Source organism: Erythrolamprus reginae, chromosome 11, assembly GCF_031021105.1.
Source record: "Erythrolamprus reginae isolate rEryReg1 chromosome 11, rEryReg1.hap1, whole genome shotgun sequence".
Taxonomy (NCBI): Eukaryota; Metazoa; Chordata; class Lepidosauria; order Squamata; family Dipsadidae; genus Erythrolamprus; species Erythrolamprus reginae.
This window is the reverse complement of record NC_091960.1, coordinates 7,874,192-7,899,452: the sequence shown is the minus strand read 5'-3', so window position 1 is coordinate 7,899,452 and position 25,261 is coordinate 7,874,192. Positions and strand designations below refer to the sequence as shown.

Below are 25,261 nucleotides of genomic sequence, written 5' to 3'. Positions count from 1 at the left end.
GGCTCTCCATCTCTCAGGAAGGGCTATAGTGATTTGATTTGATTGATTTTATTTTATTGGATTTGTATGCCGCCCCTCTCCGTAGACTCGGGGCGGCAAACAACAGTTGTAAACAGCATATGACAATGCAATATAAACAGTTAAAAACCCTTATTGTAAAACCAAACATACAGACAGACATACCATGCATAAAATTGTAAAGGCCTAGGGGGGGAACTATCTCAGTTCCCCCATGCCTGGCGGCAGAGGTGGGTTTTAAGCAGCTTACGAAAGGCAAGGAGGGTGGGAGAAATTCTAATCTCTGAGGGGAGTTGGTTCCAGAGGGCCGGGGCCGCCACAGAGAAGGCTCTTCCCATGGGTCCCACCAAGCAACATTGTTTAGCTGACGGGACCCGGAGAAGACCCACTCTGTGGGACCTAACTGGTCGCTGGGATTCATGCAGCAGAAGGCGGTCCCTGAGATAATTTGGTCCGGTGCCATGAAGGGCTTTATAGGTCATAACCAACACTATATAACTGTAGTTATACAGCTACCTACAATTCTGTACAGTCCCAGAAAGTTCTAGATAGTTCTGGACCGTTCTAGAAACTTCTTGATAGTTCTCACAATCCCAGAAGCTTCTTATGTACCTTGAAATATTGCGAACATCCTTCAAAATAGATCAATTTCAAAATGTCATTGTGCTGACCACAAAAGCAAAGTGTACAAGGAATAATAACTTTTTTTTCTATTCATTTGAGGTACAAACAATCAGGAAAACACACTTAACAACTGGGAACAATTATTTTTTTTGAAAATTGTTACATGGTGTTATCAAGGCAGAACTAAAAGAAGAACAACAAAAAGGAATAACAGAGGGAGGGGTGTTAATAATAATAACATTTTACACAGAGTGGTCCCACAGAGTGGGCCTTCTCTGGGTCCCGTCAACTAAACAATGTCGGTTGGCTGGCCCCAGGGGAAGAGCCTTCTCTGTGGCGGCCCCGACTCTCTGGAACCAACTCCCCCCCGGAGATTAAAACTGCTCCTACTCTCCCTGCCTTCCGTAAAGTTCTTAAAACCCACCTCTGTCGTCAGGCATGGGGGAACTGAAACATCTCCCCCGGGCATGTACAATTTATGTATGGTATGTTTGTGTGTGTGCTTGTTAATATATTGGGGATCTTTTTAAACTTTTTTAAATATTTAAATTTATTTGGATTTGTTACGATTTGTTTATGCCTTGTTGTGAGCCACCCCGAGTCCGCGGAGAGGGGCGGCATACAAATCTAAATAATAAATAACATTTTACAATGGTTAGTGAAAACTGGAGCTTCTGGCAAAGGCCAAACACTTTTTCAGGTACTCACTTGTTACATTCAGCTGTGGGTTAGCGAATTTCTGAAAGCTATAAAGTGCCTTAGGTTCTTTTTCCATTCTGAAAAAATATGTTCCTGCATCAGAGGATGTGGGTTTCATGATGAGGAGAGAACAGTTTCCTGTTGTTGGATCCCCAATGAGCTGAACTGAGTTAGGCACCTCAGTATAATGGTCATTATCTGTTCCTTTTCTCCAAAATCCCTTCAGTTTTGTATTCCACCTGGCATGATTTCTATTATAAGTGAAGATGCAAGGAATCGTGGCACAGAGCCCTTCCTCTACCAACACAAAATTAGGAGCTTTCAGGCCATACCCATTGCGAAGTGCCACACCTGCAAAGAAGGGAAAACAAGAAGCTGAGCTACCCAGTATTGGACACCCCCGTCCCGCTCCCATCTTTGGAGACGAGAACACATCCAGGGCTGGGATTAAGAGTCAGCCTCTTACCTTCCCACCAGGTCTCATCTTCCGAAACCTCCTGTGTTGAAATTGACCCACGGAAGAAGGCCACGAACAAGGGGACAAGCCATTTTCTCATCTCTGAAACTTCGCCCTCTTTGGAACGTTGCGATCAGCGGTGGGAGGCAAACCTGGGTGCAGAAATTGTGAGAATGAGTTTTTCCATGGGTGAATATTGAAGTCAGAGGGTGGTACCAGATGATGGATACTCAACACAGTGATTGTAACTAACGTGACCAATCCTCCTCCTTTAGGATTGCGGTTGTCACTCCAGTGCTACATGTAATTTTCCTTGAGGTTGGAAGTGGAAGTGATGTGCCGGTGCCTGGAGGCTGTTGGGGTCTGGATGAGTGTCAACAGACTCAAACTCAACCCTGATAAGATGGAGTGGCTGTGGGTTTTGCCTCCCAAGGACAATTCCATCTGTCCGTCCATCACCCTGGGGGGGGGGGGAATTACTGACCCCCCCCCAGAGAGGGTCCGCAACTTGGGCGTCCTCCTCGATCCACAGCTTACATTAGAGAACCAGTTTTCAGCTGTGGCGAGGGGGGCGTTTGCCCAGGTTCGCCTGGTGCACCAGTTACGGCCCTATTTGGACTGGGAGTCACTGCTCACAGTCACTCATGCCCTTATCACCTCGAGGTTCGACTACTGTAATGCTCTCTACATGGGGCTACCTTTGAAAAATGTTCAGAAACTTCAGATTGTGCAGAATGCAGCTGCGAGAGCTATCATGGGCTTCTCTAGGTATGCCCATGTTTCACCAACACTCCGCAGTCTGCATTGGTTGCCGATCAGTTTCCGGTCACAATTCAAAGTATTGGTTATGACCTATAAAGCCCTTCATGGCACCGGACCAGATTATCTCAGGGACCGCCTTCTGCTGCACGAATCCCAGCGACCAGTTAGGTCCCACAGAGTCGGCCTTCTCCGGGTCCCGTCGACTAAACAATGTCATCTGGCAGGACCCAGGGGAAGAGCTTTCTCTGTGGCGGCCCCGACCCTCTGGAGCCTGCTCCCCCCAGAGATTAGGATTGCCCCCACCCTCCTTGCCTTTCGTAAGCTCCTTAAGACCCACCTCTGTCCTCAGGCCTGGGGGAATTGAGACATCTTCCCCAGGCCTATATAATTTATGTATGGTATGTTGTGTGTATGTTTTTAAAATTATGGGTTTTTAGCTCTTTGAAATATTAGATTTGTATTTTACATTGTTCTTTGTTGTTGCTGTGAGTCTCCCCGAGTCTACGGAGAGGGGCGGCATACAAATTTAATAAATAAATAAATAAATTTTAAGCCAATGGTGGGATTCAAAAATTTTTACTATCGGTTCTGTGGCCCTGGCTTTTGGGGGGGCGTGGCTTGGTGGGTGTAGCATGGCTTGGTAGGTGTGTCTTGGTGGGCATGGTATACTGGATACTGTAAAATCTCCATTTCTCCCCAATCAGCTGGGACTCAGGAGGCAGAGAATAGATGGTGGCGGGACCAGTCAGAGGTGGTATTTACCGGTTCTCCAAACTACTCAAAATTTCTGCTACCGGTTCTCCAGTGCTAGTCAGAACTTCCCAAATCCCAGCTCTGATTTAAGCCACTGGACCCGAGCACAGATTAGCTTAAAAGTCTTTGGAGTTTTTGTTTCTGTAATTTTTTTCCCCACCTGAACAAAGTAAATCAGAACAGATACCAACTGTAATGCGGAGAAATATTCTGGATCATTCAAACTTTTGAACAGGAAAAGATCTTAATATCTGGAATGGCCGCCCCCCCCCCCCCCCCTAAAAATACCACCATTAATGGACCTGAAGATTCTTAAAGGTGATTTTGCTTTAGAATTGTAAGATTTATTTATTTATTTATTTATTTATTTATTTATTTATTTATTTATTTATTTATTTATTTATTTATTTATTTATTTATTTAATTGTTTGTTTGTTTGTTTGTTTGTTTATTTATTTATGGGAGGGACGGGACACAATGGGGAGAGTAAGTTTATGCGCTATTTATTGAATACTTAATAGTATTTTTATGTCCTTCCTTCTCTAGTACTTTAGTATGATCCTTAATAACTTTTAAATTTATTTATTTATTACTGCTCAAAAAAATAAATAAATAAAGGGAACACTTAACCAAAACATCCTAGATCTGAATGAATGAAATATTCTCATTGAATACTTTGTTCTGTACAAAGTTGAATGTGCACAACAGCACGTGAAATTAACTGTCAATCAGTGTTGCTTCCTAAGTGCACAGTTTGATTTAACAGAAGATTTATTTGGAGTTCTATTGGGTTGTTTAAGTGTTCCTTTCATATTTTTTGAGCAGTAGTATTTTGTAAGCATCCAAGTATATTTCAATGAAGTTTGGGAATCAGATCAAAAGTTTATTTCTTAGCAATGGCACTGATTATTTATTTTATTTATTTATTTATTTATTTTGTCCAATACACAATGAGGGTTTTAGTGGGTATATATATATATACACATAGTAAAATACATGATGAAGCTTATAGAGGAGATACTCATAGTAAAATATATCTAAGAAAGAATAGAAAAGAAGGTATAGTAATAGAACATATCAATCAAAGAATAGAAGAAGAGATATAGGAATAGAAGAAAGGTATAGGAGATATAGGAGAGCGATAGGACAGGGGACGGAAGGCACTCTAATGCACTTGTACTCGCCCCTTACTGACCTCTTAGGAATCTGGGTAGGTCAACCGTAGATAATCTAAGGGTAAAATGTTGGGGGTTTGGGGATGACACTACGGAGTCCGGTAATGAGTTCCACGCTTCGACAACTCGGTTACTGAAGTCATATTTTTTACAGTCAAGTTTGGAGCGGTTAATATTAAGTTTAAATCTGTTGTGTGCTCTTGTGTTGTTGTGGTTGAAGCTGAAGTAGTCGCCGACAGGCAGGACGTTGCAGCATATGATCTTGTGGGCAATGCTTAGATCTTGTTTAAGGCGTCTTAGTTCTAAACTTTCTAGGCCCAGGATTGAAAGTCTAGTCTCATAGGGTATTCTGTTTCAAGTGGAGGAGTGAAGGGCTCTTCTAGTGAAGTATCTTTGGACATTTTCAAGGGTGTTAATGTCTGAGATGTGATATGGGTTCACACCATCAGTTGTTTTGTTTTTTATCTAGGCCACCTTCAACCTATTCCTTCCGCCAATAAGAGGGCTTATTTAAGGCTGCCAAATTAAACAAATGCACAGCGAGTCTTGTTGCATAAGGACTTTTAGAGAAGTGGAACTAATATCATATGTAAAACCTCACTCTGTTTTTACTATCCAGACTATAGATTCTATTTTTATGCAACCAAAACGGGTGCTTCTGGTCACAAGAGGAAAGGAATGTGACTTTAAGGGGATTTTCATAGTTGTTTCAAACAGAGTATTCACAAGGTGAGTGAAAGAGTGAAAGAAATATTTTGCTCCCAAATCCCACTAGTTTAAGATTGATCCATTTTTTATCCCTCTTGCTCAATTTGTGTGACAGGAACTGTCGCTAAAACACAAACAACTATCCCACGAACTTATAAAATAACATTACGAATCATTGATAAAAGCAGAGGTCCCCAAACTTTTTACACAGGGGGCCAGTTCATTGTCCCTCAGACTGTTGGAGAGCCGGAGTATAAAAAAAAACCATGAACAAATCCCTATGCACACTGCACATACCTTATTTAAAGTAAAAAACAAAATGGGAACAAATACAATATTTAAAATAAAGAAGAAGTAATAAGTAATTAAGTAAGTAATAATTAAGTAATAAAGTAATTTATACTTCTTTATTAACAAGTAAATTTAAACTTAAATCAACAAACTCCATTTCTCCTTCCTCCCTTCCCTCCCTCCTTCCTCTCCACTTCTCTCTTCCCTCTTCCTTTTCTCTCATTTGTTTCATTTTCCTCTCCCTCGTTTTTTCCCTCCATCATTTTCTCATCTCTCTCTCTCTCTCTCTTTCCATCTCTCCCTCTTCCTTTCTTTCTCTCTCCCTCTCTATTTCTCCCCCTTTCTCTTTCTTTTTTTCTCTCTGTCCCTCTCTCTTTCTTTCTTTCTTTCTTTCTTTCTCTCTCTCTTCTCTTTTTCTCACTCACTCTCTTTCTAACTCTCCCTCTTTGTATCTCTCACACTTTCTCTCTCTCCCTTTCTATCTCTCCTCTTCATTTCTCTCCCCCTCTCTATTTCTCCCTCTTTCTCTCTCTTATTATATTGATCGGTAAAATCTTGTGTGCTGTCGCGGGCCGGTTAAAAGACCTCAGCGGGCCACATCCGGCCCGCGGGCCGTAGTTTGGGGACTGCTGGATAAAAGGATGAACAAATTCAAAACGACAAAATTTAAACTTTAATTCAAGTTTAGAGACTCAAAACTTTCATCTATACTGATAGTAAAGATCTGAAAAGCTGTAGAGTAATTGGGTCAGCAGATAAGTTGACACCCTTTAAGACATCTGATAAATTTATAGATATGAATTTATCTCTTCTTTTCTTTCTTCTTTCTTTCTATTATTTTTAATTTTTTCTCTTCTCTTTCTTTTCCCTTTTTCCTTCCTTCTCTTTCTCTCTTTAGCTTTATTTCCTTTTATATATGTAAGCGTGTATTTTGATTTATAACTGTATACTCTAAATTCATATACATTTGTACCAATATTCGCATAGTCCTTTTTTCATTATGTATCCCCTCCCCTATTTATCTTCAATAAAGATTATATTTTCTTTTTAAAAAATACAGAATTGTTTGTGATGCATTGTGGCTGTATTAAAGAATGCCTTATGTCTACCTTTGTTGCATATTGTCTAACTTTCATCAGAGAACAAGCCCAGGAGAAACCAGCAGCACACAAAAATCTATTTTGACTCCTATTCTTACTTTTTTGGTACTGGAGACAGAACTAAATCAGTTAAGGGCTGCAAAAAATTTTACTACCACACTATGGGCATGGCTTATTTTGTTGGTGTGGCTTGCCAACCATGTGACCAGGTGGGAATGGCTTGACAATCATGTGACCAGTGGGTGGATTAAAGGTCATGTGACTGGCTTAAAGGTGGCCAACTTGACGTCACTCACGTCAAGGTTTAGGGTGCCTGGCCTCTCCTCGCCTCAAAGAGATACAATTTCCCTATTTACTATTACTGAACATCCAAAATATACTATTTAATTCTATGTATATAGGCCATATGTATACATACATATTACACACAGGCACACAAAAATAGACATTATCTTCTATATAAACTGTATGTGTATGTACACACACAAACACACACACAGCGCTTCCAAAATTATACACATTCAACCACATTTACTGCAATAGAAAAAACAGGAGGGGGAAAAAAGAAAAAAAAAATCAATTTTTTTCTACCAGTTCTGCATACCTGATTGTACCCATAGGAGCCCATCACTGAACTAAATGTATGACTTGGGAATGATAAGTGATAAAAGATTGGCAGCAGCAGATAAGATTGCATCCAACACAACACAGTATCAACTGTAGAGACCTTCAAATTTCTAGGTTCTATCATATCTCAAGACCTAAAATAGTCACCTAACATCAAAAACATTATCAAAAAAGCACAACAAAGAATGTTCTTTCTGCGCCAGCTCAGGAAGCTCAAACTGCCCAAGGAGCTGCTGATTCAGTTCTACAGAGGAATCATTGAGTCTGTCATCTGCACCTCTATAACTGTCTGGTTTGGTGCTGCAACCCAACAGGACCAACACAGACTTCAGAGGAGAATCAGAACTGCAGAAAAAACAATTGCTGCCAATCTGCCTTCCATTGAGGACCTGTATACTGCACGAGTCAAAAAGAGGGCGGGTAAAATATTTACTGACCCCTCACATCCTGGACACAAATTGTTTCAACTCCTACCCTCAAAACGTCGCTACAGAGCACTGCGCACCAAGACAACTAGACACTAGAAAGTTTTTTTCCAAACGCCATCACTCTACTAAACAAATAATTCCCTCAACACTGTCAGACTTTCTACTAAATCTGCACTTCTATTCTACTAGTTTTTCTCATCATTCCTATCACCCATTTCCTCCCATGTTGACTGTATGACTGTAACTTGTTGCTTGTATCCTAAGATTTTTTTATTCATATTGATTGTTTCTTCATTGCTTACTTTACCCCTATGACAATCATTAAGTGTTGTACCACATGATTCTTGACAAATGTATCTTTTTCTTTTATGTACGTTGAGAGCATCTGCACCAAGACAAATTCCTTGTGTGTCCAATTACACTTGGCCAATAAAATTCTATTCTACTCTATTCTATTTACAAAATGTTAAGGTGATCCTTGTTAGTTCACATCACAAGCTTCTTAGTAGAAGAGTTTCGTAGGGAAATTAGGAAGTGGGCAGGTAAACCATGAGGTCATAATCCTAATTTATATGGACACTAATTTAGTCTGTCATATCAGTACTAAAATGGTTATTTTCATCAAAGGTTTTCTCCTTAGTTTGTCCAATTTCCTTTTAAAACTGCCCTTTTATGGTGGCTGAAGGAATTATGGGTCTCACCATGGCAGGCATGCCTCTCCCAATATTTCTTCACCTCTAGGGCAGTTGGGTTTTGTAGTTCACCAGTCTTGCAACCACCGAATCCCAAAGTGTCAACTTTGTGAGAATGTGTTTGCTTTGGTCTCCTGGAATTGCCCACCGTTCAGCTTCACTTCTCTCTAATCTGCATGCTAAATGGTACAAACCTTTTCCATATCATTCCGCTGTTTCTTTTCAGAGAGCTAAAAACTTAGAATTTCCCAACTTTACCATGTTGCAAACGGCTATCAGATGTTTTGATGTCATGACAACAAACTTCCTAAATACAGTTTCAAGAAGAAGGAAAAAAAGAAGAAAGATATCCAGCATTGGTAGTCATTTCCTTGGGGGTCTTCTCCGGGTCCCGTCAACTAAACAATGTCGTTTGGCAGGACCCAGGGGAAGAGCCTTCTCTGTGGCGGCCCCGACCCTTTGGAAACAACTCCCCCCAGAGATTAGAATTGCCCCCACCCTCCTTGCCTTTCCTAAGCTTCTTAAAACCCACCTGTGCCGTCAGGCATGGGGGAACTGAGATATTCTTTCCCCCTAGGCCTTTACAATTTACGCATGGTATGTCTGTATGTATGTTTGGTTTTTATAATAAGAGTTTTTTATTGGATTGGATGGTTACAGAGTCTACGGAGAGGGGCGGCATACAAATCAAATAAATGAATGAATGAATGAATGAATGAATAAATAAATAAATAAATAAATATCATGATGAATCCAAAAAAATTGTAAGTCTTCCTTTAAATTTCAAATACATCAGAGTTTTAGGCTTGCTTTATTTCATATCTCTGTAGGGCTGTAATTCTAAATATAATCCCTAGACCACAGAATGGAGAATCTTTCATTGTAGGTCCTGGTTGACTCGTACACCAATGAGTTATGGGTTTGGTAACATCTAAGAGTAACCCTACCAACACACTAAGGATCTGATGGTGCTGTTTTATATACCTATTCCGATTTTTTAAAAAACCATTATCTTTGGCTTGTTTACTGATAAAAGTGCCTTGGATATCCCCAATAAATTGGGGGGGGGACATGATCAAAACATTTAAATATGTTAAAGGGTTAAATAAGGTTCAGGAGGGAAGTGTTTTTAATAGGAAAGTGAACCCAAGAACAAGGGGGCACAATCTGAGGTTAGTTGGGGGAAAGATCAAAAGCAACATGAGAAAATATTATTTTACTGAAAGAGTAGTAGATCCTTGGAAAAAACTTCCAGCAGACATGGTTGGTAAATCCACAGTAACTGAATTTAAACACGCCTGGGATAAACATAGATCCATCCTAAGATAAAATACAGGAAATAGTATAAGGGCAGACTAGATGGGTCATGAGGTCTTTTTCTGTCGTCAATCTTTTATGTTTCTATGTTTCAGGCATGAACTCTGAATTTACTTATTATGAGAAAAATTTCAGTGCTACTTAAATTTCTTAAGAGGTTAGAAATTATGTGTTTGCCTGCTAGAGGAATTTCCAATATCGACTGTATGCCCAGATTTCATAACTGTCTGGAAGATTTCCTTAAGGTAATAGCCTCATCCTCTTTCTTGCAAATTTCATGTTTCCATTTCCAGATTTGAGAATTTCCAGATTTGAGAATTTGGGAACTTGTAAGCGATGAGAGAATAAGAAGTTATGAAAGATTCAGGGAAATATTATCAGGCACAATTTCCTGGTCAAAGCAGATGCAAATTTTAGGCAGGAATTATCATCACTTTTAACTTCTTGCAGGGAGCCCAGGAATGATCACTTTAACAAATACTATGAGACTAGACTTTCAATCCTGGGCCTAGAAAGTTTAGAACTAAGATGCCTTAAACAAGATCTAAGTATTGCCCACAAGATCATATGTTGCAACATCCTGCCTGTCGGCGATTGCTTCAGCTTCAACCACAACAACACAAGAGCACACAACAGATTTAAACTTAAGATTAACCGCTCCAAACTTGACTGTAAAAAATATGACTTCAGTATCTGAGTTGTCGAAGCGTGGAACTCATTACTGGACTCCATAATGTCATCCCCAAACCCCCAACACTTTACCCTTAGATTATCTACAGTTGACCTCTCCAGATTCCTAAGAGGTCAGTAAGGGGCGAGTACAAGTGCACTAGAGTGCCTTCCGTCCCCTGTCCTATTGCTCTCCTATATCTCCTATACCTTTCTTCTATTCCTATATCTCTTCTTCTATTCTTTCATTGATATGTTCTATTACTATACCTTCTTTTCTATTATTTCTTAGATATATTTTACTATGAGTATCTCCTCTATAACCTTCATCATGTATTTTACTATGTGTATATAGATATATACCCAGTAAAACCCTCATTGTGTATATAAATAAATAAATAAAAATACTCAAATAAATGACCCAAAGCAGAGATCAGAGGTGTGAAAAGGCCTGTGTTTCAACTGAAGACAAGTCTACATTTTTTTTAAAAAAAAACCCTTTGATTCTTGTCCCTTTGAGATGGTCACTTGCCCGAATTATCCTTTCTGAAATGATTCCTGCTGGATTAAAAAGCAGGGTGTGTATATACACTGCTCAAAAAAATAAAGGGAACACTTAAAACAACAGAATATAACTCCAAGTCAATCAAACTTCTGTGAAATCAAACTGTCCACTTAGGAAGCAACACTGATCGACAATCAATTTCACCCATTGTTCTCCACATTCAACTTTTTACAGATCAAAGTATTCCATGAGAATATTTCATTCATTCAGATCTAGGATGTGTTCTTTGAGTGTTCCCTTTATTTTTTTGAGCAGTATATTTCCTCCACTGAGAAAACAAAACCCCAAAACTAAGAGCTGATAGATAAATTAGTGAAGATTGGTCTTAATCCCTGGATAGTTCAGTGGATTTGCAGCTGGCTGAAGCATAGACATCAGAGAGTTATTGTTTATGGTGAGTATTCTGAGCAGAGACAGGTTACAAGCGGTGTGCCACAAGAGTCTGTTCTGGGTTCTATTCTTTTTAATATGTTTGTGAGTGACATAGGGGAAGGTTTGGTAGGGAAGGTTTGCCTATTTGCCGATGACTCTAAAGTGTGCAATAGGGTTGATATTCCTGGAGGCGTCTGTAATATGGCAAATGATTTAGCTTTACTAGATAAATGGTCAAAGCAATGGAAACTACAGTTTAATGTTTCCAAATGTAAAATAATGCACTTGGGGAAAAGGAATCCTCAATCTGAGTATTGTATTGGCAGTTCTGTGTTAGCAAAAACTTCAGAAGAGAAGGATTTCTGACAGTCTCAAAATGGGTGAACAGTGCAGTCAGGCGGTAGGGAAAGCAAGTAGGATTCTTGGCTGCATAAACATGCCTGGGATAAACATATATCCATCCTAAGATAAAATACAGAAAATAGTATAAGGGCAGACTAGATGGACCATGAGGTCTTTTTCTGCCGTCAGTCTTCTATGTTTCTATGTTTCCTACCTAAGCAACGGGTTGGACTAGAAGACCTCCAAGCTCCCTTCCAACTCTGTTATTGTGTTCTATTCTAAGAACAGCAGCAGCGGTGGAAAGAAAAATTGGGCGCTGCCCAGGAGTTGAGAAATTAAACAACTTACCACTTCAACCAGAAAGTCCAGGACGAACTACTTTCTCTTACTCTGGTTGGCCAGCTCAGCTGCAAAGTAAATGATGCCAATAAAGCTCAAATTAGACTCTTTAAAGTGCTTTTTGATCTCAGTCAGTGGCCTTTGAAGTCAACTAGGCTCTTAAAATTCCCACTGAGTGACAAGAAGGCTGGGCTTACCTCTTGGTGCAGGAGAGCTGCCTTTCTCCAGGACTTCGGAGAGCTTCTGTGCTCCTGTGGTTTATTCTGTCCTGTTGCCAGAACAGTACAGGAAAAGGCTTTTGGACAGAAATCCGTTCCTTGCCCCGAAAGCAGAAGTAGTTATAGTTCTCATTGGTCAATTGCAACATCTTCCTTCAATGAATTTAAAAAGGGGATGGGGTTTGGTTGGGTGACATAGGAGATGAAAATGTTGTTTGTGGGGAATAATGTAGGATAATAAGAAAGTTCAAAAATAAAATAGTATATAGAAATGTATATAAACGTAGAAGATTTAATTCGGCTTGGGCAGAGGGCTGGACCAGATGACCGGAAGAGTCCCTTCTAGCTGTGATATTCTCAAAATTGTTAAACATTATTTTGCTTTAAGACAGTTGGAGAAAATACATGCTGAACTAATATTATTAGAGGTCAGTAAGGGGCGTGCATAAGTGCACCAGTGTGCCTTCCGTCCCCTGTCCAATTGTCTCTCCTTATCTCATTTATCTTTTCTTCCTTTCAAATTTGTTCACCTATACTTTTATATTTTTATTTATTGTTAGAGTTGAAAGGGACCATGAAGGCCATCAAGTTCAACCCCCTGCCCAAGCAGGAACCCTAGAGCACACCAGTCAAGTGGCAGTTCAATCTTCTCTTAAAAATGTCCAGAGTGTTGGAGTTCACAACGTCCGCTGGTAGGTTGTTCCATTGGTTGATCGCTCTGACCGTCAGGAAGTTCCTCCTTATCTCCATGTTGAATCTCTCCTTGGTCAGCTTCCAGCCGTTGTTCCTCGTCCGGCCCTCTGGTGCCCTGGAGAATAAAGTGATCCCCTCCTCTCTGTGACATCCCCTCGTATACTTGTAGACTGCTATCATGTCTGCTCTGGCCCTCCTTTTCTCTAGACTATCCATGCCCAGTTCCCTCAGTCTCTCTTCGTAACTCTTGGTTTCCAGTCCCTTAATCATCTTGGTTGCTCTTTTTTTTTTCTTCTATTCATTTCTTTAGTTATATTACTACATATCTATTCTCTTCAATGTGTAATATGTATTGGACTAAATAAATAAATAAAATAAAAATAAATAAAAATATTTTGTTAGAAAGAGGCCCAGTTAACAGGACATTCCTTAATGCCAAGGCAATAGAGATAAGGAAGAGCTATTTTTATTTATTTATTTATTTATTTATTTATTTATTTATTTATTTATTTATTTATTTATTTATTTATTTATTTATTTATTTATTTATTCATTTGTCCAATACACAAATACATAGGAAGGAAAATAGACATGTAGTAATATATATAAGGGTAAAGTGAACTTAGAGGAGAAGATATATGAAAGAAAGAAAATATATATGATATATGAGATAAAGGAAAGACAATTGGACAGGGGACGAAAGGCACACCAGTGCACTTATGTACGCCCCTTACTGGCCTCTTAGGAGCCTGGAGAGGTCAATCGTGGAGAGTCTAAGGGAGAAGTGTTGGGGGTTAGGGGTTGACACAATTGAGTCTGGCAATGAGTTCCACGCTTCGATAACTCGATTGTTGAAATCATATTTTTTACAGTCAAGTTTGGAGCGGTTCGTATTAAGTTTAAATCTGTTGCGTGCTCTTGTGTTGTTGAGGTTGAAGCTGAAGTAGTCATTGACCGGTAGGAAGTTACAGCATATGATCTTGTGGGCAATACTAAAATCGTGTTTTAGGCGCCATAGTTCTAGGCTTTCTAGGCCCAGGATTGTTAGTCTATTTTCGTAGGATATTCTGTTTCGAGTGAAGGAGTGAAGGGCTCTTCTGGTGAAATATATTTGGACATTTTCAAAGGGGTTGATGTCTGAGATGTGGTATGGGTTCCAGACCGATGAGCAGTAGTCTAGGATGGGTCTGGCAAGTTTTGTAGGCTCTTCTGAGTAGTGTGAGATTGCCTGAGCAGAAGCTGCGTAGGATCAGGTTAACAACTCTAGAAGCCTTTTTGGCGATATTGTTGCAGTGGGCTTTAGCACTTAGGTCATTTGATATTAGTATTCCAAGGTCTTTTACTGAGTGTGGGTTGGCAGTGAGAGATTGTTTATGTTTGCAAAATATATTATGGGCAATAATGGGGAGGGGTTGATGAACATGTCAGAGATGCTGTTGTCTCTAAGGCATTACGGATCAGCTGCGATCGGTGTCTGTATCCGATGTAGGAGGGTATGGGAAGGCATTGAGGTAGGGACTCTCAAATGTAATGCTTTTGAAATTTTAAGTGTGGCTTGTGGCTCAAACCACAATTTAAGGTCAGGCTGAAAGATCCATCGCACTTTGCAAACTCTATTATTATTGTTGTTGTTGTTGTTATTGTTATTATTAATAATAATTTATTTATTTATTTATTATTAACAATACAACACAGCAAATGAAATCACTACGCTGGATTTTGTATTTCATCACCAGTCGAGTGCTTCCCAAGCACCTAGGACAGCGAATTATATATGCTGATCCCAGCAAACTGGCCTTTTGCAATTGACCGATGGAGATTTTGTCAATTCCGATAGTTTTCAAATATCCGCTGAGATCCTTTGGCACTGCACCCAGCGTGCCAAGGACCACTGGGACCACTTTCAAAGTCATTGCAGCTCGATTTTTAGATCTTCATATTTCGCAAATTTCTCTAGCTGCTTCTCCTCAATTCTGCTGTCTCCTGGGATTACAATTTCGATGATCCATACTTTCTTTATTATTGTTGTTGTTGTAAAAGTTTAGAGAACAATGACAACAACATGCCAACCCTTGAGATACCAGGCAGTCCTCAACCTATGTACCACAATGGAGCCCAACATATATGTTGCACAGTGAGAAATTTATTCCAGTTTATGACGTTTTGGGCCACATTTGTTAAGTGAATCACTGAAATTGTTAAGTTGTGGTGGGGGGAGTACAGGACAGCACACAGCAAGTCGATAGAATTTGAGACCGAGTTATGATAAAATTTGAGACCGAGTTATGATAGAATTCGAGACCGAGTTATGATAGAATTCGAGACCGAGTTATGATAGAATTCGAGACCGAGTTATGATAGAATTCGAGACCGAGTTATGATAGAATTCGAGACCGAGTTATGATAGAATTCGAGACCGAGTTATGATAGAATTCGAGACCGAGTTATGATAGAATTCGAGACCGAGTTATGATAGAATTCGAGACCGAGTTATGATAGAATTCGAGACCGAGTTATGATAGAATTCGAGACCGAGTTATGATAGAATTCGAGACCGAGTTATGATAGAATTCGAGACCGAGTTATGATAGAATTCGAGACCGAGTTATGATAGAATTCGAGACCGAGTTGATAGAATTCGAGACCGAGTTATGATAGAATTCGAGACCGGGTTGTAAGGAATAAACTAGAATCACTCTACAATTTGTAAACATAGTAACATTCTTGGTTTAAAATAATATACATCAGTACACCCTCATTTCAGTGGAGGAGTTCAAATGAATAGAATCATAGAAACATAGAAGATTGACGGCAGAAAAAGACCTCATGGTCCATCTAGTCTGCGCTTATACTATTTCCTTTATTTTATCTTAGGATGGATCTATGTTTATCCCAGGCATGTTTAAATTCAGTGACTGTGGATTTACCAACCACGTCTGCTGGAAGTTTGTTCCAAACATCTACTACTCTTTCAGTCAAATAATATTTTCTCACGTTGCTTCTGATCTTTCCCCCAACTAACCTCAGATTGTGTCCCCTTGTTCTTGTGTTCACTTTCCTATTAAAAACACTTCCCTCCTGAACCTTATTTAACCCTTGAACATATTCAAATGTTTCAATCATGTCCCCCTTTTTCCTTCTGTCCCCTTGCTCAAGCAGGAAGCCCAACCAGTCCAATTTTCTTTTGAATGTGTCAAGTGTTGGGGCGTTCACAACCTCTGTGGCAAGCCGTTCCACCGATTGATCGCTCTCACCGTCAGAAAGTTCTTCCTTATTTCCAGGTTGAATCTCTCCTTGGTCAGTTTCCATCCGTTGCTCCTGGTCTGGCCCTCTGGTGCCCTGGAAAATAGTGTGACCCCCTTCTCTCTGTGGCAACCCCTCAAATATCTGTATACTGCTATCATGTCCCCTCGGACCCGGATTGTGGGGGCAATATGCTGGCTCGGTTAAAAAGTGCTGTTGCTAACATATTGTAAGTATAAGAAGAAGCCATACTTGACAGCGTGATCCGAGACACATGTGCCCTTTTGATATTTGGCAATTATTTATTTCTTGAGTTCAATAGTTGTTCTCACAGTTTTTCTCTTTCCTGGACGTGCACTATCACTGCTGGTTTTCTTTGGACTCATGTCCAATAAGTATAATAGGCAAAATACAGTAAATGAAAAATAGACAAAACGCTTCCTCCAACACCCATTATAACACACTATAGAAGTCTATGTTTTTTGTTTGTTTTTTCTTTCTTATTTGTATTATATTTTGTCTTTATTCCTTTTATTGTATACAGTGTTCCCTCGATTTTCGCAGGGGATGCGTTCCGAGACTGCCCGCGAAAGTCGAATTTCCGCGAAGTAGCGATGCGGAAGTAAATACACCATTTTTGGCTATGAACAGTATCACAAGCCTTCCCTTAACACTTTAAACCCCTAAATTACCATTTCCCATTCCCTTAACAACCATTTACTCACCATTATTACTGGTACTCACCATTGAATAAGACACTTAGTGATCCTGATATTCATAAACATATTTATTAACAATAATTATTTTTTTGGTTATTTTTTTGCAAAAATTATTAGTTTGGCGATGACGTATGACGTCATCGGGCAGGAAAAACCGTGGTATAGAAAAAAACCCACGAAGTATTTTTTAATTAATATTTTTTGAAAAACCGTGCTATAGGCTATTCGCGAAGTTTGAACCAGCGAAAATCGAGGGAATACTGTATAACCAATAAAGATTATTTTTTTAAAAAAATGGACTAGGTGTTTGTTAATGTGTGTTATTGGGTTAGGGATTTTCTGCCTTCGTTGTGAGTTGTATTGTGTGCACTGCGGGAGCTCAACTAATCTCATTGAATTTACATTGTGCAGTGACAATAAAGATTTGAATGAATGAAGTCAGTGTCAGTTCTTAAGCAACCACGTATCATATTTTTCGGAGTATAAGAGGCACCTTTTTCCTCCCTAAAACAGGCTGAAAATTTGGGTGCATCTTATACTCCGAATGTAGCTTTTTCTAAGCTTTTTCCCCCCCATTCCAAACAAGGTGCTAACAATCTTCCCGGCTTCCTACTCCCTCAAAATAAGTTTTTTTTTTCCAGCCCTAAGTCTTTGCAAGCTTGTTTTCATTGATACTCCCTCTGAAAAAGTTTTTTTCAGCCCTAACAAGGTGCTAACTCTCCTCCTGGCTTGCAGGATTTTTTTTTATTCCTACTCCCTTCCAATTAAGTTTTTTCCAGCCCTAAATCTTTGCAGGTTTGTTTTCATTCCTACTCCCTTTGAATAAGGTTTTTTCAGCCCTAACCAGGGGATAAAATAATGTGCTGAAGCTGACCAGACTAAGGACGATAGCCAGATGAATACCTGGTAGGCATGTTGCAGTACAGCATAAATGTTAGAATAGGATTTATATATCTGGACCTCTAGCATAAAAGTACTCTGCTTACCCTGATTCTATAATCCAGGACAGGAGGGCACTAAACTTGCCTAATCTGCATTCCTGGCAATTACTACAGGGAAACAAAAGGGCTCAATAAACATCTCACAATAAACAAAGTTTTCACCATGTTATACGATCAAAGGGGGGGATTTACATTGCCTGAAGCATACACACGAGAGGGTGGTTAAGGAAGATTAGTTGAGATAAGGCAGAAGGCTTCAGAGAAATTAGGTGTGAGAAACATCTGCTCTGTTTTGTGATATCTATGGGAAAAAGAAGAACTCAAAAGATACGTTTGAAGTTATGTTATTGGATGTATCACTTGACATGTATGTGTAATTATCCCCATTTCCTTATGTTCCCAAATAAAAAGGGGTACATGGCTCTATACCATGTCACTTCACCCAGAGAGACAATGTGTCCCAAGTTTTCTTTCTAGGATTCGCGTTCGTGAGTGACCCCACACGGCTGGGTTGCTTTTAGCCCCTCTGAAGACATTGTCTTCACTAGGGACTTTGACAGCATCCACATAGGCAGATTATTTTCCCCTATTTTCCTCCCCCAAAACTAAGGTGTGTCTTATACGAAAAATATAGTAGATAAACTTTCTCCAGGATGATCTGTCCTTAACTTGGTCCGTAGGTAGCCTCATTGCCATTATAACCGAGTCCATCCCTGCTTCCAGCTGGTTATCCTCTTCTTCTATTTCTTTCCTACTTTCCCAGCATTTTTCAGAGAGCAGGATCTTCTTATAATGGATGTCAAATAGATCACGTGAGCTTGATTACTTGTGGCTTGAATAACGGGCTGATTTGCAGGTTTATTTCTTGGCTCTCCATGGTATCTTCAGGAGTCAGCACCGAAGTTCAAAAAAAGGAGTTTATTTTCTTTGGATCGATGTATATTCCACCTCGTCGGAATTTAAATCTGGAACGGCTTTCCTTTTTTGCTTGAAATCTATGGCTGCGTATTGCAATTCAGGTGGTTCTGGTCTCCTCGGGACTGGGTTAGTAGACCCCTGGGGTAATTTAGGCTTCCTTTCTCCAGCAGGCTTTGGCTTATCAGCCGGGGGTAATCTTGAACCCTGAAAGAAAGGAACAATATTTTGAGAAAGAAGGGGGGGGACTCATTTTTTTCCCTTTGTTCTCTGTTTATTTTCTAACTGATGGTTAGCTTCTGAAATTCCCATTCTTAGAATCTTTTAGGACAGCAAGAATCAATTTTATATGAACAGAAAAGGAAAAGCCGCTACAGAAATGAAATGTGGTCTGATACAGTTCTACAGAGGAATCATTGAGTCTGTCATCTACACCTCTATAACTGTCTGGTTTGGTGCTGCAACCCAACAGGACCGACACAGACTTCAGAGGTGAATCAGAACTGCAGAAAAAGCAATTGCTGCCAACCTGCCTTCCATTGAGGACCTGTATACTGCACGAGTCAAAAAGAGGGCGGGGAAAATATTTACTGACCCCTCACATCCTGGACACAAACTGTTTCAACTCCTACCCTCAAAACGTCGCTACAGAGCACTGCACACCAAGATAACTAGACACAAGAACAGGTTTTTTTCCGAACGCCATCACTCTACTAAACAAATAATTCCCTCAACACTGTCAGACTTTCTACTAAATCTGCACTTCTATTCCACTAGTATTTCTCATCATTCCTTTCACCCATTTCCTCCCATGTTGACTGTATGACTGTAACTTGCTGCTTAAATCCTAAGATTTTTATTAATATTGCTTCTTCATTGCTTATTTGACCCCTATGACAATCATTAAGTGTTGTACCACATGATTTTTGACAAATGTATATTTTATTTTATGTACGCTGAGAGCATATGCACCAAGACAAATTCCTTGTGTGTCCAATCACACTTGGCCAATAAAAATTCTATTCTATTCTATTCTATTTTGTTTGATTTTGACCAGATTCCTTGAACAATCATTTTGCACTCCTAAAAATGGATCCGTAGTTTGTAACAGAGTACCAGAAGATAGTGATAACACTAAGATGAATCACTAAGATTTCATTTCATGCATCCTGCCTTCTGTTGAGGACCTGTAAACTGCCCAGGTCATAAAGAAGGCTGAGAAAATATCTACTGATCCTTCACATCTTGGACATAAATTATTTCAACTCCTTCCCTTGGGACGATGCTATAGGGCATTGCATGCCAAAATAACTACATGGGGAGAGTTTTTATCCCCTTGTGCCATCACTCTGCTGAACTTCTAATCCCCACAGTACTTCTTACCTCTAAGTACCCTACAAGACTAGACTTTCAATCCTGGGCCTAGAAGGCCTAGAACTAAGACGCCTTAAACAAGATCTAAGTATTGCCCACAAGATCATATGCTGCAACGTCCTGCCTGTCAGCGACTACTTCAGCTTCAACCACAACAACACAAGAGCACACAACAGATTTAAACTTAATATTAAACGCTCCAAACTTGACTGTAAAAAATATGACTTCAGTAACCGAGTTGTCGAAGCATGGAACTCATTACTGGACTCCATAGTGTCATCCCCAAACCCCCAACACTTTATCCTTAGATTATCTACGGTTGACCTATCCAGATTCCTAAGAGGTCAGTAAGGGGCGAGTACAAGTGCACTAGAGTGCCTTCCGTCCCCTGTCCTATTGCTCTCCTATATCTCCTATTCCTTTCTTCTATTCCTATATCTCTTTTTCTGTTCTTTCATTGATATGTTCTATTACTATATCTTCTTTTCTATTCTTTCATAGATATATTTTACTATGACTATCTCCTCTATAACCTTCATCGTGTATTTTACTATGTGTGTACATATATATATATATACCCACTAAAACTCTCATTGTGTATTGGACTAAATAAATAAATAAAAATAAATAAATAAAAAGTATTTTCACCCATGTAGTATGGCTGTTTTACTTTTATCCTTCTCATCTGTTCCACCAACTTCTCTTATTACTATCAATATTATGATGATTATTTCTTTGGTATTATTATTATTATTATTATTATTATTATTATTATTATTATTATTATTATTATTATTACTATTATTATTATTATTATTATTATTATTATTATTATTATTATTATTATTATCATTATTTTGCTTTACATGTACACTGAGAGCTTATGCACCAGAGACAAATTCCTTGGGTATCTTTCACACTTGGACAATTATTCTGTTCTGTTCTCTTCTTTTTCTGTTCTGTTCTAGTTTATTCTAATTCTGTTAGTACTATGTACATAACTGGTTGGGTCTGGCAATATATAAACAAATTCACTGTATGTTTAAATGAATTACAACACTTTAAGAGTTAATGTTGCAGTTAGCCATAAGAGGGAGCCAGCAGAGGCTAAAATAAGGCCGAAATAGATCTATTCTAGTCTCCTTTAATTTTCAAATTCAGCAAAAAAACATGTGACACATACAGAATATAGTTTGCCGGCTATCAATAAAATTAACTGCCTTGGAAATGGCCCTGGGTTGGGCCGAGAGGCAAATAAGGAGCTGTGATGTTCCTTCAATACACCAGGGTGATTCGACACAAAAATATGTAACCCTTCCCTGGCGCAAAGCTGAAGGGATTGGATACTGTAGCCTAGAGGATAATTCTCTGCCTTACAAGGCAAAGGTTGCAGGTTCAAGTCCCAGTAGGTATGGCTAGCTGATGAGGCCAAAATAAGGCCGAAATAGATCTATCCTAGTCTCCCTTAATTTTCAAATTCAGCAAAAAAAATGTGACATCTGATATTTGATTATTCTCTGCTATTACTGTTATGTCCTCTGTGACTGCTAAATGTTGGTTTATGTATTTGTAAGCTAAATGACAAGATATAGTATTGTATATACATGTATTGATTTAACTGTGTATGACTAGGATTGTTCTTGACTAAGATATTTGCCAAAGTAAATAATATGTATACACTCGATGTATCTGATTTGTCTTACTGAACCATTACTCATATCTCTGAGTTATCAGCTGAAAATCTGCTAGTCCTCAACATTTCTTATGTGCATGCTTGGTAACTCCTTAACAATATTTTGTTCCATTCCATTCCGATCCGTTCCATTCCATTCAACTGCATTCCATTGAATTCCACCCCATCCCATTCTATTGGTTTAGTTTGAACTCCTTCCTTCCTTCCTTCCTTCCTTCCTTCCTTCCTTCCTTTCCTTCCTTCCTTCCTTCCTTCCTTTCCTTCCTTCCTTCCGCCCTCCCTCCCTCCCTCCCTTCTCCAGATGAGGAGACAGAAAATATCAAAGCTACAGATGAAGCCTACCATCGGGAGAATGTTGCTGTAGATATGGCTGGAACTCTTGGGTTTCTTCTGAGGTTCACTTCCAGAAGAAATTACTTCGACTTGACTAGCTTCGAGCAATGCTTTCTTCTGCTTAAAAACCCTGCAGAAATTAAGTAGAACAACATTTTGTTATTATACATGCATGGAGTTATAAAATGGATGGCATTTAGGAAATAATTTAATTCAACATTCTCCAAAGTGATCAATTTTGACCCCAAAGGCTGATGGGACTATCCAAGGGGTAATCAACAATACTTTAAGTAATAGTACTATAGAACTAGCCAAGAGATGATTGCTATTATTATGATAATTATCATTATATTATTTTTATTGGACTAGAAGACCTCCAACTCTGTTGTTGTTGTTTTTGTTGTTGTTGTTATTACTATTATTAATATCATCATCATCATCATCATCAATCCTGCCAATACCTAATGTCCCGTGGAGAAACTCACTTGATCAGGAATAAGCACAACATGAAGATTCCAGCTCCCAGAAAGACTCCGCATAGCCCAGCAATGAACACAGCCTTATTCGATCTTCCTGCAACAATAAACCAAGACCTTTGTGGAAAATCAACCCTGGAGAATTAGGAAGCCTGGTTCTTATGGCAACAATTTGGTAAGAGATTTTAGGAAATTAGCAAGTCTACTTCCTAAGGCCGCACAGCTTGACAGACAGATGAAGTCTATGTTCCCAAGACTATCGAGAATCAAGATGACCTTGAAGGAAAAAGATAAGAATCACTAGAAATAGTCTTTGTTTTACAACCATCCATTCGGGAACCTTTCCAAGTGACCCTGACAGTAAAGAAAGGGACTTAGAAGTAGTAACATAACATAAAGTGATTGATTTTCTTAAGAAATTGGGTTTTTGTTTGTTTGTTTGTTGATTTGATTTGATTTGATTTGATTTGATTTGATTTGATTTGATTTGATTTGATTTGATTTGATTTGATTTGATTTGATTTGATTTGATTTGATTTGATTTGATTTGATTTGATTTGATTTGATTTGATTTGATTTGATTTGATTTGATTTGATTTGATTTGATTTGATTTGATTTGATTTGATTTGATTTGATTTGATTTGATTTGATTTGTATGCCGCCCCTCTCCGCAGACTCGGGGCGGCTAACAACAACAATAAAACAATATATAACAAAATCCAATACTAAAAATAGTTAAAAACCCATTATATAAAAACCAAACATACATACAGACATACCATGCATAAAATTGTAAAGGCCTAGGGGGAAAGAGTATCTCAATTCCCCCATGCCTGGCGGCTGAGGTGGGTTTTAAGCAACTTTCGAAAGGCAAGGGGGGTGGGGGCAATTCTAATCTCTGGGGGGAGTTGATTCCAGAGGGCCGGGGCCGCCACAGAGAAGGCTCTTCCCCTGGGTCCCGCCAAGCGGCATTGTTTAGTTGACGGGACCCGGAGAAGACCCACTCTGTGGGACCTAACTGGTCGCTGGGATTCGTGCGGCAGAAGGCGGTCCCTGAGATATTCTGGTCCGGTGCCATGAAGGGCTTTATAGGTCATAACCAACACATTTATCCATCCATCGGCTGTGAGTTTTTCCTTCTACTTTTCAAGGTAATTCCCACATATCCTTACACCCACCTGGTGGAGTTCCTTACCTATGGAAGCGTTCAACAGGAATTGAATGCTTTGGATTCCATATGAATTGCTCCCTGTGCAGATAATATTATGAGCTCTATCCAGGCTGCCACTCCAGTTTAAGGTACTGGTAACCTCATTTTTCTGGACTGTCAGGTTTTCTCTTCCGCTTTCTTCGCTTATCCTCTCCCCGTCCACCTCCCATTCGATCTGGGGAAGTGGTTTCGCATGCAAGGTACAAGTACACAGGAAGCCATTCTCATGGTAATAACATGTTGTATTTTTCGGGGGGCTTCTACTGAGTTTTGGAGCATCTGGAAAAGACCAAAAGAGCCATATAGTTCAAACGTTTGAAACAGATTTGCAAGACTTTAGCATCTCTGCACGAAAAGGAAAATGATGACATGGTTTGACATGGATGCTTGGCTGCATAGCTAGGGGTATAACAAGCAGGAAGAGGGAGATTGTGATCATAGAAACATAGAAACATAGAAACATAGCAGTCTGACGGCAGAAAAAGACCTCATGGTCCATCTAGTCTGCCCTTATACTATTTTCTGTATTTTATCTTAGGATGGATATATGTTTATCCCAGGCATGTTTAAATTCAGTTACTGTGGATTTAATTTAATTTAATTTTTCTGATCCCCTTATATAGAGTGCTGGTGAGACCACATTTGGAATACTGTGTTCAGTTCTGGAGACCTCACCTACAAAAAGATATTGACAAAATTGCAGGGGTCCAAAGATGGGCTACAAGAATGGTGGAAGGTCTTAAGCACAAAACGTATCAGGAAAGACTTCATGAACTCAATCTGTATAGTCTGGAGGACAGAAGGAAAAGGGGGGACATGATCGAAACATTTAAATATGTTAAAGGGTTAAATAAGGTCCAGGAGGGAAGTGTTTTTAATAGGAAAGTGAACACAAGAACAAGGGGACACAATCTGAGGTTAGTTGGGGGAAAGATCAAAAGCAACATGAGAAAATATTATTTTAAAGAAAGAGTAGTAGATCCTTGGAACAAACTTCCAGCAGACGTGGTTGGTAAATCCACAGTAACTGAATTTAAACATGCCTGGGATAAACATAGATCCATTGTAAGATAAAATACAGGAAATAGTATAAGGACAGACTAGATGGACCATGAGGTCTTTTTCTGCCGTCAGTCTTCTATGTTTCTATGTTTCTGCAAACTTAGGACTGTCGTGTCATGACGACAAAAGTATCACTGATAAGAGTCTCACTGTCCTACAATAGGCCTTCAACCCTCATTTGATCTGCCTCATTATGAACGTTCTACTTGGCTTGTGATGTGATGACCCGGGGTGTGGCACGAAGGCAATACAGCCAGAGAACCGATATGAGTCCCTTTATTGGCACCAACTTTGCGCCCAACATCCCATTTACTATCTTCCACAAACCTTCAGCAACTTCTGGCTGCAAATACTTCAGTCCAAATGCTGTAAGAAGAATGACTGCAAACCAATCACTCCAGCAGGGAAAAATAATGAGTCCCAGAAGAGAAGAATTCATTAATTC

General features: G+C 39.3%; 1 protein-coding gene across 1 annotated transcript in view; it reads right to left on the bottom strand.

The window, feature by feature from the left end:
- The window catches only part of LOC139174334 (sialic acid-binding Ig-like lectin 10), a 63,289-nt gene that overhangs the window by 20,312 nt on the left and 17,716 nt on the right, over nucleotides 1-25,261 (bottom strand). The window contains exons 8-13 of the mRNA XM_070764630.1: nucleotides 23,740-24,033; nucleotides 22,553-22,640; nucleotides 22,077-22,197; nucleotides 18,679-18,874; nucleotides 1,808-1,915; nucleotides 1,351-1,692 (exon numbers count right to left, since the gene is read on the bottom strand). Of these exons, the coding sequence (XP_070620731.1) occupies nucleotides 1,351-1,692; nucleotides 1,808-1,915; nucleotides 18,679-18,874; nucleotides 22,077-22,197; nucleotides 22,553-22,640; nucleotides 23,740-24,033 (1,149 nt within the window). The remainder of the gene's footprint in view (nucleotides 1-1,350; nucleotides 1,693-1,807; nucleotides 1,916-18,678; nucleotides 18,875-22,076; nucleotides 22,198-22,552; nucleotides 22,641-23,739; nucleotides 24,034-25,261) is intronic.